The 15,670-nt window shown below is 44.0% G+C and overlaps 1 protein-coding gene across 1 annotated transcript in view; it reads right to left on the bottom strand.

The window, feature by feature from the left end:
- The window catches only part of MAML3 (mastermind like transcriptional coactivator 3), a 388,367-nt gene that overhangs the window by 151,025 nt on the left and 221,672 nt on the right, over positions 1-15,670 (bottom strand). The window contains exon 2 of the mRNA XM_081093490.1: positions 5,152-6,663. Within this exon, the coding sequence (XP_080949616.1) occupies positions 5,152-6,663 (1,512 nt within the window). The remainder of the gene's footprint in view (positions 1-5,151; positions 6,664-15,670) is intronic.

The following is a 15,670-nucleotide window of genomic DNA, read 5'->3' as shown; positions in this document are numbered from 1 at the left end:
CAGAGAACTGTAGGAGAGAATAGTGGAGCAAGAGGGTGTAAGCCTTCAGGACAGACACTGAAGGGGAGAGGAGGGAGGGAGGGAGGGAGGGAGGGAGGGAGGGAGGGGGGAGAGAGAGAGAGAGAAGCGAGAGAAGAGAGAAAGGGAGAGGGAGGGAGAAAGAGATTGAGGAGGGGAAGAGAGAGAGAAGGGGGAGAGACTGAGAAAGAAAGAGAGAGAAAAGTGGTGGGGGAGAGAGAGGGAGACAGGGGAGGAGAGAAACAAAAAAGAAAAGAAAATGCAAGAAAAATAGATGATCTGATGTGCTTGATCCCATTGAAAGTTTTACAGAGTCAGAAAAGTTTGAGGATAGATTGAGGGTAAGTGCAGAAATAACACCAATTATAAAAAAAGAGGCAGTTATTAATCCCAGGGAAAACAAAAAGTCATACTAGAAGGTAAATATCATCATAATATGCTACACAGCTAAACTGTGAGGCACTATGCAAAAATTCCATGTAAATATGGAAGACTTTGAAAATCATAATTTGTAATATATCTAGCTACACTGAGAGTATGGGGCAAAGAAAAAAAAGAGGTTCTGTGTGTGGAGGGGGTGTGTTCGTGAGGAGGTGGTGTGAGCTGAAGCTTCATCTTTTATAGAATCAAATAACTGGCGTATGGAGAAACAGCAGTCTATGGAATAAATGAGAGAAAATGACTTAATGAATTGAAGTGGTCACCTTGGGAAGCAGAAATAAAGAATGAAGAGGATGAAGCTGCTCCTCCTCATTACAAGCCTTCTGGCCTATTTGACTTTCTGAGCTATGTCATATATTATTTGGGTAAAATAATCACACACACACACACACACACACACACACACACACGAAACGAAAAAAAGGACTCGAAGCTGTTAGAGTTGAGGACAATGTATCTCAAAGGGATCCCTATGATGGCTGTTAATACTGGAGCTCTGTTCTTTTTTTGGAGATTTCATGGTTAAAAATCTTACAATGAAGACACCTCACATGGTGCCCAACAAATTTTGGTAAAATAAAATGGAAAAGTAAAAACTTCCTATAAAACATGAGAACACATGTACTCATTCTGATACACACAGTCATATACCGCAAACAGCATGCAAAGTATTAATAAAGAAGCATAGTCATCCTATTCTCTAGTCCTCTGATGGCAACTACTAAAAATGAACATCACCCCTTGGAAATGACTCCCTTTCCACTGTTCCGTGTGAAAGGTATTCCTGGGCTCTGGGTGCCTGTAACTCGCCTGACCTCTCCTTTCAGAGGTGCTCCACTGTTTCTGTTTGTCAGACAGAGACGGAGTTTGCCTTTCCCGCAATCTCACTGTTGTTCCACTGGTTCAAGATTACCACCTGCTATCAAAGGATCCCTTTCAGACTTGCCTTTCCAGTTCTTCTGTTTGATCTCAAAGGCAGCTCTGTGTTATTTGTGCTAATGCTCTCTCCACTGGAGCTGAGACTCCACTGCAAACATACTTTGGTTCCGAACAACGATAATCACCATGTGTAATGATTTATTATCATCCTTATGTTTAAGATGCAGTGTCAGGTACTATGCAAAACGTTGTAAAAACAGGAGGGAGGGAAGGAGGGAGGGAGGGATGGAGGAAGAGAGAGAGAGAGAGAGAGAGAGAGAGAGAGAGAGAGAGAGAGAGAGGGAGAGGCTGTTCTAGAGAAACAAAAAAATTAGGAAAAAGTAACAGATAGACTTGGCCAAAGTAAGTTATGGTTATTTCATCACAGAATCACATATTTTAAATATTAAAGAGCAGCCCAGAAAGTACAATACGAGAAAAAGGGAAAGGAGAAATGATCAAAGAATTAATACGAGAACATAACCCAGAGAAGACTCGAAATTTCATAATGGTGGCAGTTTCACTGATACTTTCATTGTCGCTATCTTAGCTGAGGTTTTATAAGAATTCAGAGCAGGTGATAGGAGTGAGAGAGAAGGTGAAGAGAGTAAAGAAAAGAAGAGTGAGTGTGAGGAGAAGGGTTTGGAACTATCTATCTGCTAAAGCAGGGGTCCATAACTAATACCATATGTAAACGAGTGGAAAATAATGGCCCCATCTCACTCCAACTGGCAAACTGGGAAAATAAGAAAGTCTTAAAAAATAATTAGCATAGTATAAGCTTTTTTTAAAATAGGGGATTTCCCTTCCTTAAAAACTATCTTTCCTGATGGTAGAATTAACATACATATATGACAGAAAACTTGGTAAATTATGGAGGGAAAACAGTAATCACTCATAATTTTACCAACCAAATATACCATTCTTAATATTTTAGTTATTCAATATTTTTCTATATGTATGAAAAACACAATCTGGATTGCAACATACAAGCTACTGTATGATCGATCTGCTTCACTTTCCCTATGAGCATTTCTACATGATAATCACTCAATATCATGGTTTTCATGTCCATTATTTTTCCAAAATTCTTATTTTGGTCACAATTTTCCACTATAGTAATTAACACTCTTAGCACATAATCTTTGTACATAAATCTTTGCTCAATTTTGAAAAAAATTGTTTTTGGGCGCTTTCTAGTTTTGGTTCCATCTTTTTTGAAATGTCTAGGAACTGAGTGAATTTCTGTTCATTTCTGAGAGGAATTGCATTTTCTGCAAATGTCCCAAATAAGTAAACATCTTTATAAGATAATTATGTTGAAATCAATGTTCTAGTGTTAGTGGCTTTGGTGCTCAAGTCATTCATTAAAACTAAGTGTGGCGCATGGTCCTTGTGGCCAACAAAGAATAAAGTGAATTTTAGCAACAGCAGAAAACAAATTTGAACTACACCTATGTATAATTATATTTTATGTCTTGCCTGTAATGCGTGCACGTCTTTGTGCTATGTACTCGCATAGAGTGCAAATTAACGATTCTGAGAGCTATGTAAATACTGCTCCACAATCAGATAAAAGCATGAAATAACTGGTATGTTTGCAGAAGGATATTCACATGTTTATATGTGTATTTTGAAGCTTGTTTCAAACAGTGGTGAGTTAATATTTCATTAAAAAGCCTGCTTTTGCTTGATGGCTCTGTATGAGGTTAAGAAGTGATTATTCTAATGAGGCCTCAAGAACGCAGATCCTGTCCACCCTGAAAGTGCCTCGTGAGATGGAAGGACCAAAGGACAAGCCCATAGATTTAGTCCAGAAAACCATCACCTTCATTTCTTCACCTGACTGAGCTCTTTCAAAACATGAGCTCTGTAGCTTAAGGCCTCAGTTACTCATAGTGAGGCAAGCATAAGGACCTGAAATAAGCACCTTTAAAATTCATGTCCCAGCAAAGACAAAAACTTCATCCCAAGTTAGCAAATTTCAAAAGACATTCAGTTGGGAGGGTGGTGGTGGTGGTGGTGGTGGTGAGGATGGGCTCACACTGCACCCACATGTCTGCAGAGCCTGGGGATTAGAATTAATCATCTTTGGTCTGGCTCGGAGGAGATATTTTACTGTTGCTGGCAGAATTTGCATTAAGATGAAGATGAGACCATTCTGACAGCTTGTGATTTCATAAACCTCAGATATGCCTGGGCTACAACAAACATCCCTGTGAACTACCTATATTTTTGCCTGCTTCAGAACTTAATTCTGAAGTGTATAAAATGTCACGCCTTTCCAATGGGGTGTGTGTGTGTGTGTGTGTGTGTGTGTGTGTATGTGTGTGTGTATATATATATATATATGTAGATATATATAGATATAAATATAGATATACCAAAATAATACATAAAAGTTCACATATCAATGACGCTTTCCTACCCTCCACTGATTGCAGTTGATGTAAACCAAGCTACATTTTTATTTCCCCAGACAGAATTTCTTTAGAGCCGGCCGGCATGTGCAGACAAGAAACCACTGTGAGGTTTTGGGATTGGAAGGCTGTGAAGGACAGGAACCAAGCCACAGAGCCTGTCTCTGCAGGCCAGCACCACTGCCAGCTCTGTGGCCTCCATCAAGTTCAGGGGGGTTGGCTGGATATGAGGCGGGAGGGGGTCACACCAGGAGATAGAAGATGCAAGCAGTTGCCTAGTGATGCAAGAGCTGCCTGCATTACTTCTGATGCATCCAACTGTGGATACATATCTGAGCACTAGTTAGAACCTGTATGCACACGCCCCTAAAGCAAAGACTTTTCTGCAAAACCTCCAACTGCAATGCAAACGTTGGCATCCTGCAAGGACTAGGGCACAAAACAGCAGTAGGCAGTACAGTGGCAGCTCATGAATTCACCCTGGTATGGAGAAGGGCAGTAGAACAATGCACTTCCCCACTCTCTCCTTCAAGGCAGAGGAAGTGGTACATGGAAGGAGCTTGGCCTGTTGCCACAGTGGTCAGGATGAGGAGGTGAATGCTTATCAATGAGTACTCACTCCCCATTGGCTGACACTCATTTTTCCATGGATCTATTCCCTGCTGTCCAAACCAGGAAGCCGGGAAGTGGGAGAGAGGAGTTTGTTTGGATACTAAGGTACAGGCACCATTGAATTTCCCTGAATTAGAGCTGAATAAACTGGCGAGGTTTGACTGCACTCCCAAGTCACGAGCTTGAAGCAGCTTCTAACTGCCTTAGTTCAGCGACAAATCCTACAAAAGTCTATCCTGCAGGTCACTCTGAAAATACAGTAAACGCTCTCAGATTTGAACATCAAGAACCCAAATGTCCAGGATTCACAACTCCGAAAGCTAGGCAAAGGCTGTTGAGGGCTTCATCAAAGCGTTGCAGAGATCCCCAAAGGCTCTGGCCTTTGCAAGGCCGAGTGTACGACGACGGAAAGACCTGGGAGATAAGGAGACCGGCCTGGCCCTGGGGCCACTGCAGCACTGCCTCCTCGGAGTGAGGGCCTTATGTAATTTCTCACTTCTTATCTGCCACTGGGGATCAAACTTCAGGCATTCAACTACAGGCAAGTTAATCCGGCTAACCTTTTCCATCTCTTAGAGAAAAGGAAGGAAAAAAACCCCAAACCCAAACCTGACAACCCCATGAGGATGTGTAGGACACATCTCCACAGGCAAGTAAGCCCTGCTGGTGCCAAAGCATCCCACGGGGACAGTCTGAAATGCACAACTGCACGGCGCAAGGGGGGCATCACTTTCCCACCTACCTGACCGTGGGACGGCAGTGCTGCGTACGCCAGGGGCTGGTTCATCACTCCTTTCTGCTTCATGAGAAGCATGCGTTTCTGGTCCTCACTCAGGTGCGCCCTGGGAGCCTGGAGCTGCGGCTGCTGCTGCTGTGGCGGCTGCTGCTGGATGTAGGGCATCAGGGGGCTTTTGTTGGGATTGGCCATGGGTGGCGTCATTCTCTGACTCAAGTCCGCATTGAAATGGGTCAGAGGCTTCGTGTTGCCATAAGAGAGAATGTTGTGCTGTTTGTTTAAGGAGTTTGTACCCAAGTTATTTGGCTGCTGATTGATCATGTTCATGTGATTCTGCGGGAGGTAGTTATTCATTGTCGTCTTCTGCAGGTTGTTTGCCATCGGAGGCACTATGGGGTTTTGGTTGTTAAAGGCTTGGGGGTACATCATGGGGCTATTTGGTTTTTCTGCAGTGAAAGCTGCGCCGTATGGACTGGATGGAGGCCCTAACGGGGACCAGCTGGAAGTCTGGTTTGGGTGCTGCTGCTGCTGCTGCTGCATGAGCTTGGCCCTCTGCTGTTGCTGCGCTGCCATCTGTTTGAGCTGCTCCGCTGGAGACATGTCGGAGCTGGGCACAGCCCCCGGGCCTGACCCCGAGCCAGCTACCGGCACTGCTGCCGGATTGAGGAGATAACCATTGCCAGGCCGAGGTGGAGCTTGGCCCGGGGTGTGGGCTGGGTTTGGAGTTGGCGGGGACTGGACCGCACAGTTTGCTGGGGAGCTGGCGGAGTTCGGAGCTGCAGGAGTGTTGGCCACAGAAGGTAAACTGGTGGCCGTGGAGACGGTGGAAAAGGGAGGACCGGAAGAAGAAGGCCTCGTCTGGGGAGATCCCATGGAGATATGTGTAAAAGGAGAGTGAGAGGGGTCGCTCTTCACGCTCACACTTTCCTGGGAGAGAGGGGTCTCTGTCGCTGGCTGAGAGAATTCTGGCTCCTTCTTCTCTTCAAAGTCTTCATTGAACAGGTCCTGTATGTCATCCTCAGGAACCGTGTTGGCCAGCTCATCGATTAATTCTTGCCACTCCTGGTCATTCAGGTTAATATCTGAGAACAGCTTGTTCTGATTTGAAAGAGATGTTTCTGATGTGTCTATGCAAGTAGGGTCGTCTAGAGGTTCTTGTTTGAGGTCCTTGTTCTGCAAGATGGCGAAGCTATCTTCCAGGTCACTACAACCATTAACAGGCTGCAGTTTAATCTCCGGGAGTCTGCCATTCTTACTTAGGTCTTCTAGGAGCCCAGGAGTGTGAGTCCCGCTATTTTGCAAGGGCAAAGAAGGCTTCAGGTCAAGTTGGTGCAGAGGAGAAGCTGAAGGCAGTGGCATGTTGTTGGGCAAACTGTTGATGGCTTCCATCCCGGTGGGAATGTCCTTTCGTATTCGCTTGCTGGTCGGAGAAAAACTCCCATCGCAAGCACCATTCTGCTGGTCTCCATTAAGTGGTGATCGGGCTCCTTCCAACTTCCTTTTCACAGTCTCCTGGAGCTGGAAAAGAAATAGGAAAGAGAATGATTAAATCTCCAGCTCATAGTTGACTCTTTCAGTGTGGTGAAATGCATTGCTGTCCACTAACTTCTAAGAAGCAGAGCCCACAAAGCTAAGAGACAGAAAACAAACTAAAGATTGGAGAGTGAGAATCATCTATTACTATTTTCAACTGAATGCTAAATGTGACACTTGGACCAAAATGTACTATACTTGAGGAAGATGTTAACACTTACTTAAATTTGTGTCATCTCTTCATTGAGAACATTAAGGAATTAAATAAACAATATTTTTAAAGAACAATAAAAAGCCTCTACGAAGAGAAAATTTAACACATTTACTAAAGAGTGCAGAAATGAAGATGAACGGTTAACATAAGCCCAAACTTCCTCTGAGTTCTTATTTTACAAGACCTCCCAGCACCCGGTGATGCAGTAGCCCACTCTGCCTAAGGGCATGCCTCCTTCGGTTTCCATGCCCTCATGCTTTCTTGGATTTCCTCCTGTCTCACCACCTGCTCTTCCTCAGCTCCCTATGTATTCTTTCTTTCCCTTAAATGATAGAATTCTTCATTGTTTGATCTTAAGCTTTTTTCCCCCCTACCCATTCTACACCCTAGCCTAGGTGATTTCACCCATCACAACAGCTTCAACTAACTTCTCTAGGCTAGTGACCTCATAACAACATACCCAGCCCTCCCTTCTCTGCTGAGCTCCACTAACTCCAATGCTTTCTTACCAGATGTTTCTTGGGCAACTACAACTCAACATGTCTCAACACTGAGCTGATTATCTTTTCCTACTCAAACCTGGTCCTCATCTCAGTACTACCCAGTTACCCAAATCAGAAACGTGAGCATTCTTCTTGAAACACCTCACATCACCAATCACCAAGTCCTATGGATTCTGCATCCAAACTATTACTCTTATACACCGACTCACCTCCAACCTCACTGCTACTATCCTTGGCCAGGATACCATTATCTCTTGCTAGACCGTTGCAACAGTCTCCTAACTGATCTCCATGTCTTGGCTTCGTTCATCCATCCATTTACTCTTTCACCTATTCTTTTATGCATTGCTTTGCTTTCTATCAATTTATTCACTGCGCTGCCACATTTTTCAACAAAACCAAAAAAGAAAAAACAACAAACAAAACAAAACAAAACATATCGCCCTTCTTGCTTATAACCTTGTAGTGATTTCCATTGTCTTCAGATTAAAACCGAAACTGAACCTACTTCACCTGGCTCTTTTGGTCATCATTCCAGGCACATCTTCTTCCTTCTCAGCTTAGCATCACCTCCCCATCACCTTCCGGACATGTTCTATAAATTCTCCTGAAACTTCAGTTTCTTAAGTGTGCCAAGCTTTGCTCTGCTTCCAGGACTTTGGACATTTTGTTTTCTTTTCTTGGAATATACTGCTTCCCTTCCACCCTTCCTTCCCCAGGTTAACAGCTGCTCATCTTTCTGGTTGTATTTTAGACTTCACTTACTTTAAGAAATCTTCTCTTATAGCCATTCCCCACGGTCTTCTTTGACTCACCTATACTAGGTTGGATATGCTGGAGTAAGTCTTTCCAAGCAATCTCTACTTCCCCATCATAGGTCCTACTATACTTTGGGGCAATTATGTAAGTGTCTGTTTAGTGAGCTCCAGGAAGGTGTGACTATAGCTGACTTGATCACTGTGTCTGGTGGGGCTGCACCTTGTGTTCAAGTTCAGTGCAGTGGTTAACAAATAATGGCAAACTGAGAGAATGATTCTGTTGTGCAATTCATAGAGGCTAAAAGAGGTGAGCTTAAATCAGAGCAGGAAGGCTGTCCCATTGACCATAAGGAATGCCTGCCTTTGAGATTCTGCATCCCCAAGAATGGGATCTCATACTTTGGAGTGTGTTGTGCCTACTTAACTGGACTCATTTAAGTCAAATTAAGAAAAGTCTTGCTAATTCTATGAATTTATAAGCCATAAACCCAATTCATCTGTCTGCCCCCTTCCTTTCTGCCAGAAAAGGGAAGTGTGTAGGATTTCTGGTAAAAGCACTTGGCAGAAAGTAAGTACTGGGCAAATATTCAATGGGTGACAAAAGGAAGAGAATATGGGGTTAGCTGGGGTTTTGTAGCTTCTCAGAGTCGAGGGTAGAAGGCAGAACACATGGGGAGGGCAGGAGGAGCAGTCCTCCAGGGAAGAAAGGAGCAGGATTCCCTTGGACCCTGCACTAGGCACTCACACGTGGAACTGACCAGGCTCCAGAGGAGCCCCGTGTGAAATAAAACCCGTCCGGAGATGAGGTAGGGATTCTAAGAAGTGCCACTTTATTGCTGTTCTCCCATAAGTAGAGAAATCCATGTTAAAAGCAAACAGAAAAGGTCCTTGGGTGAAAATCCAGTCCAGCCCTTGTTCCTAAATCTTATATTTTTAATCACAACACCAAACACTGTCTGCGCTCACTTAGTAAAAGCCCCTGAATTGCTAAAAACAAAGCCCGAATGGGGACGCACTGGAATTAACTTCAAAGAAGATATTGGTTCAAGTCTTCATATTAGGTAGACACTGTTTAAAATGATGTGATTTATTGAACAAACCAGGAGACTGTGGTTCTGATCATAGGTGTGGCAGATACTTGAATGTAGCTCCAACACAGAGCGGCAAGTTCAAATATCACAGCCTCAGGGCCTGAAGGAAACAATGCGGGGCCCTGGGAAACGTCCTGAAGCGATGTTCGCCTTAAAACAAATAAGCTCTTGTCTTAAAGATGAACCTGACTTTACTTTAGAAAGTCAGGGCCCACCATTCTGTTGTAGGGCCACAGAGTGGATGGGGCAGGATGGAGAAAATAAAGACAAACACTCTGTTTGTTCCTCAGTAGAACAGTGGTGGCCAAGACCATGGACAAGGGCAGGTCTGGTTGGGAATCACAAGTTTCACCTCTTACCAGCAGAGCGGGCCTATCTGGGTGAAGCCGTGAAGGGCAGTAACACAGACACAGGAGCACAGGCTTTGGAGTCAGAATGCCTGGATTCAAACCCACGGCCCTCACTTAAGAGTTAAAACATATACCTGTGTCCTGGAACTTAATAACTGTTAGCTGTGATACCCACTATTAGATACTGAGTTATATGAGGGTAGGGACTTCCCTGTTTTGTTCACTACTGAGTCCCCAGCAGCTCACAGTAGACACATGATAAACACACGTTGAATGAATGAATCCTGGACAACATGGAACCTCTCCTAAGCCTTGGTTTCCTTATCTGCAAAATGGGTGAGTAATAGGTAGCTCATAGAGTTACCCTGAAGCTGAACTTAAATGAAATAATATGGAAAGCACTTAGCTTCGTGCCTGGAGTCCAGTGAGCACCCATTAAACCTTAGCTATTATTATTTTAAAAATTCACTGATACTAATAGCCACAACTGCAACTGGGAGAGATTACTTTCCTGATCTCTAAGACACAGATAGGTAGAATGACAGTATTTCTGTTCGCTAGCCCGCAAAACCCTAATGTTTTCCAAGCATCTGGTGAACCTTTTAAAATGTGAACAACAAAAATCAAATTTGCAATTCAAGCCCACGTCCAAGTGCTAATGCATTCGTGTCCTAGATTGTAAAACAGCTCCAGGTTGTTGAGGTTCAAATCAAATAGATTTCCAGCATTCAACCTGAGTGAATGCTAAGAATTTCTTTGTCATTGAAAGCCTCAAGTTCTCTCCTGCTGGCCCCTTTAACCCAAATCTTGACATATACTTCATGTGTCAGCGTTTAGGAATATAAAAAAGACCCACTGAAGACACTGAAGCTATGGTGTGGTTTTTATATTTTGTTTAGTTGTGTCCCAAATAGCATCCCCACTGTCTCAGCACCCGCTGCTATATGGAAAGGTGGTTCTGAGAGTCTGATTCTCTCCTCACGCCTCTGGGGAAGGAGAAGGAGAGTGGGCAGGAAGGGATAGAACCTGGGTGCTTTGGAAGACTAACTCACAAGCTCTCTGCTCAGTGAGCATGAGAATGGCTGACTAGCCCTAGCTGGTTTGGCTCAGTGGATAGAGCATCGGCCTGTGGACTGAAGGGTCCTGGGTTCAATTCTGGTCAAAGGCACATGCCTGGGTTGTGGGCTCAATCCCCAGTAGGGGGGTGGGTGCAGGAGGCAACCGACCAATGATTCTCTCTTATCATTGATGTTTCTATCTCTCTCCCTCTCCCTTCCATTCTGAAATCAATTAAAGAGAGAGAGAGAGAGAGAGAGAGAGAGAGAGAGAGAGAGAGAGAGAATGGCTGACTACACGAGGAAATGTCCTTGTGACTTCCCCACCTCTCCAGGACCCAGGTATCAGTCTCATCCCAAACATCCTTGTCTTAGGGAGTCCCTGGCTCTTCTGCCTTCCAATGCTATGATTTGTGCCCCCGTGGAAAAATCACAGGAACTTTTTATTGAGCATCAGCTTCCTTGCTCCTGGGTTACTATTATTATAAGTGTTTTCTCCCATTAAGGGACGCTGTGGTGCCAGGAGCTGAAGCACACTGTTCACCCCATGCCAGTGACACTATGGGCCACTATCACCTGTCAGTGACTCTGAAGGAAACAACTCCTGCTTCACACTGGCTCCAGCACCAGTCTCTGGTCTACACGCTGTAGCTCAATGGTGTGTGTTTCTGTGAAACTGTTGGGGGGGGGGGGGTATGTAGGGGGAGAGAGAGAGATGATACCCAGACCAGTAGTAACAAGAATAGCTGTGCCCTTGGGGTTATACAGCCCTTTCACAAAGGACTATATTTAGTTTTCACAGCAAACCTTTGGGGTTGGTCATGTGTAGGTCCTGCTGGCTCTACAGGGAAAGGGGCAGAGCTTTGGAGAAGGTGGGATGGGGAGGGTGGATGACACCCATAACAAGGAGGAACAGGGCTAAGATTACAGCCCCTGCTGACATAGAGGAACCCTATTCCCTGAGATTCTCAGGGTCAGTATGTCCACAAAAAAAGACATTCTTTCTTTCTTTAGACTTTCAGCAGTGCTAGTAAGTTAAACACACACACACACACACACCCAATTTCCTTCCCTCCCCAAAGCCCACACCTCTTATGCCTTGTCCTGATTTTGCATAAAATTGGGCATGTTCACAGAGCTTGGGAATAAAGATGATGACACTGCTATTAATGACTACTTTAGGATGGAAGATATCAGGGTAAACCATCAGATTCCTTGTCTTCTACTCCTGATGATTCTAAGAGATAGGTGTTACCTTGTAACCCTGGTCTGACTCCACAGCCCACACTACACCCTCATCCAGGACCATGAAACACAGCCGTACCTTCTTCTGCGGCACTGACTCCAATGCGAACAGTCTGATGTTCCCTCAGACTGTTTTCCGGAACCACCCTTGATTCCACCCTCTCCCCACCACCCACACCCAATTAAACCTCAACAACTGTCTGTTCTTATCATTAATAAATTTCAAATTCTCATCTTCCACCCCCGATGACACTACCTTAGTTCAGATCATCACTTCTCTCTTGACTTCTGCAGCAGCTCCTGAGTAGTCTCCCTGTGCCAGGCCCGCCTGCCCTCCAACCCATTCTCTGCGACATGGCTGTGCTTTTCTGAGTAGATGTGAGCCTGATCCAGGCCATTGCTCATCTGCAGCTCTTTGGAGCTGTCCAATGACTTCAGCATCATGGACGTCTGGCGCACAGGCCCTCCACAACTTGACCCCGCTTACCTTTCTTGTCTTAGCGATCACCTCCGACCTTCTTTCCCCAACTGGCCCTCCAACACCAGTCGACTCTAAACCTTCGTTATACTTAATTATCTGCAGCTCTCAGCACATACAGTGTTTATTCTCTCTCTTCTGAGCCTTTGCATATGCTATACTCTTATCCAACTTCTTCATCTGACTAACTTCCTTTGTCTTCCATGAGTCAGCTTAGACATTACCTTCAGTGTAGGCTCTTGTGATGGTCCCGCCCCACAACTCCTGATCTTGGGGACCCTCCATGTGATCCCAAGTCATCCTAATACATATTGTCCTATAGCTGCTTTCTTTCTCCTTCATGGGATGGTAGGAATGGATAAACCCTAAAAAGATCTCTGAAGTAACAACACTGAGCTTAAGTCATTGACCCTCAAAGCAAGTACTTGAAAATGTTGGCCTGTATAGTATTTTAGTGGCAACTGATTAAACATAACATTTATTTATGCTGGAAATGGCTTGTGGACTGTCCCCTCCTTAATATTTCTGAGGACAGTAAGGATTCAGGGAAACTATGATGAGAACAATGGAGAGCATATGAAGAGAATCGTGGAAGGGAGGCTGAGGCTGAAACCCAGAGACCTGACGTGACATTGCTAAGGTCACACGTTTTGACACTTACATGAACTGAAAATGCTGGCTATTTTCATAATTGAATTTTAAACTTCCATAAAAAGACTTCAAGTTTTCATCCACCAAAGCACCCCACCCCCAACCAAAAATGTGAGTGAACTCCCTTCACCAACTATTAGAGACACAGCTATTTCCTAATACTGAAAGATGAACTGGAATCGCAGTTTGCAGATGCTATAACTAATTTCGACGCTCAAAAAGAACATTTTTGTCATTCTGATCTGCTCTGGTCAAACCAGAAGATGACTCACTGAATCGATTTTCATATGGTTATTCTCTCCTCACTCTGCCAGCAGATAACTCGCACAGGAACACATAGGCAAATTCGACTTGCTTAGTTAAGGCATTTGATGAGTGACCCAGAATACTCATTAGATATTTTAATTAGCAGAATATGAATAGTGTGCAGAGCATTTTCAGAGTTGTCTCCTAGATTTCAGAGCCCTTAGAAAGGATTTTTTGAGGGTTATTAAGTGGTCCAATTTTCTGGACCACTGATTATCCAACTTTAAGTGACCTGGGCTACTGTGAGAAATGCAGATTTCTTGGTCTCACTTCCACAGTTTCTGATTCAGGAGCCCAAAGTGGGGCCCAGATTGGGACACAGGTTAAATGCACAGGTATCTAAAGACACTTACCAGATTTGAACCAGGGTCTCCAGTTTTTAGGAATTCTGAACTACATTAATAATTCTGTTCAAGTTATGACATTCTGAAGTTATTGGTTTGATTAAAATACACACACGCATGTACACACACAAACCCGATGTCAATATAAAATGTTCACCAGTGACATTCTGGGACAGCTCATAGACAGGGCTAGGGAACAACACTCGGGGTGAGATGCTTCCAACCTCAGAGGACCTGGGATTCTGCAGAAGCTTGCTGGATGTCTACAAGACTTTTCATGACAATGTTTATTTTTTGTATTTTAGGTTTCTCTGGGCAGGGAGTATCCTAGACCAGGGGTGGGCAACCCCTGGCACACGTGCCAAACATGGCACGCCAGTAACTTTTGCTGGCACGCGAAATCCTCTCTTATAATCTTCCATTTACAATTTTTTTTCTTAATATCGACTTTCTTATTTTTCAGATAAATTCAGTATAGGTGCATCTTAGATAAATAAATAATTTTACATAACAAGTTATCTTAAAGACCATAGACATGGATTAACGAGAAAGGCAGAGCAATTTCTACGCCTCTGCCTTAACTCCCCCTGCCTTCCTAGATCCGACCAGTGTTTTGGTTTCATCCACATACGCTTGTGAATCTTTGTTCTCAGTGATGAATTTTGTTAAGTCTTGTAATAGGAGTAGCCTGATGGATAAAAGTAGTAGCTCGTACATGTCTCTGAAGGTCACGAAATAGAAGCCTGATGTAAAATCTCTGTCATCAGTGATGTAGCAGCAAAAGTCCCACTGATAATATCAAACGGAGTCATAAAGTTTTCTGTCGGACTATCAGTGTACATATATATATATATTAAAAAATAAATGTATTTTTCATCATCATATACTGTGATTTTGTCGCTCGAATGAATTTTATTATTTCTTCAAGGTTCTTCACATACATACACCTTAAGAGATATCAAGTAGGCATAACATGTTTTCAAAAAATTAGGGTTGGCATGCAGAAGAATTTTGAGTCAGAGATTTTGCTGGTTTTGGCACGCACTCACCCTGTCCTAGACATTTCCCCTTTCCACGTTATACACTTGCCTTCATTTTCATGCAATGAACTGAGGGTGTGCCATGGCCTGTGTGCTAGTGCTGAGGGGTGGACTCATTCCCAAGAACAAAGACCACCCCAGAAAGCGAACCCGTGTCAGACATGGACCGACAAAAGTTGAATATGTTTGTCTTAAGGAGATCTATGTGAAGGATAGAGCGACACACAAGAATGTAGGAACCTATCACAGCTCCTGAGGTCTCCCTTGTCAGCCTTGTACACTGCTAACATTATGTCTGAGGGGAAGGAACTTTACTACACAATAAAATTCATGTGGACACACACACACACATACACACACACTAGTTCCCTGAGAGCCAAGAGTTTAAAACCTCTACTTTTGATCATCCGAGAACACAGATTCTCCGAACCTGGTCAGTGGGCAGCAATCTGGGTCACTGGAGGGGATGTCTGTCAGCCTTGAGCAGTTAGAAACCTCCATTCTGTAATGCTCCAGGAAGAAAAGGATCATCTGAACAGGGGCCTCTCCTCCTAACGGGCACCTGAAAACTCAGCTTCAGAGGCCCAAGGAAATGCAGGGGCACCATTGAGCCCCCAGCCCAGGGGAACAGGACCCTTCAGAATATTCTGGAGGACTCTGAGGTTAATCTTAGAAATGACCATGATCCTTTTCCTTTTTCTAAGAGTCAGATTTAAAGTTCTATTCCCAAGTAGTCTCAGGAATATACAGGAGGGTTGTCACTCTCTTCAGTGTTGGGAGCATGGATGCTCACCCAACTCCAGCTGTGGGTACCAGAGGAAGGTCCCCTTTAAAAGCATTTTGAGTCTTTTTGGGTGTGGCTGAAATCTCAGGTATGCTTTGATTCTTCAGTTACTTTTAAACATGTAATCAGCACCAGTTAAACGCACAATAACTACTGAGAATGGATCCTAAAAC

This window comes from Myotis nattereri (genome assembly GCF_964212035.1).
Source record: "Myotis nattereri genome assembly, chromosome: 5".
NCBI classification, from domain to species: domain Eukaryota; kingdom Metazoa; phylum Chordata; class Mammalia; order Chiroptera; family Vespertilionidae; genus Myotis; species Myotis nattereri.
The sequence above is the reverse complement of the archived record's forward strand: the minus strand, read 5'-3'. Positions and strand labels throughout refer to the sequence as shown.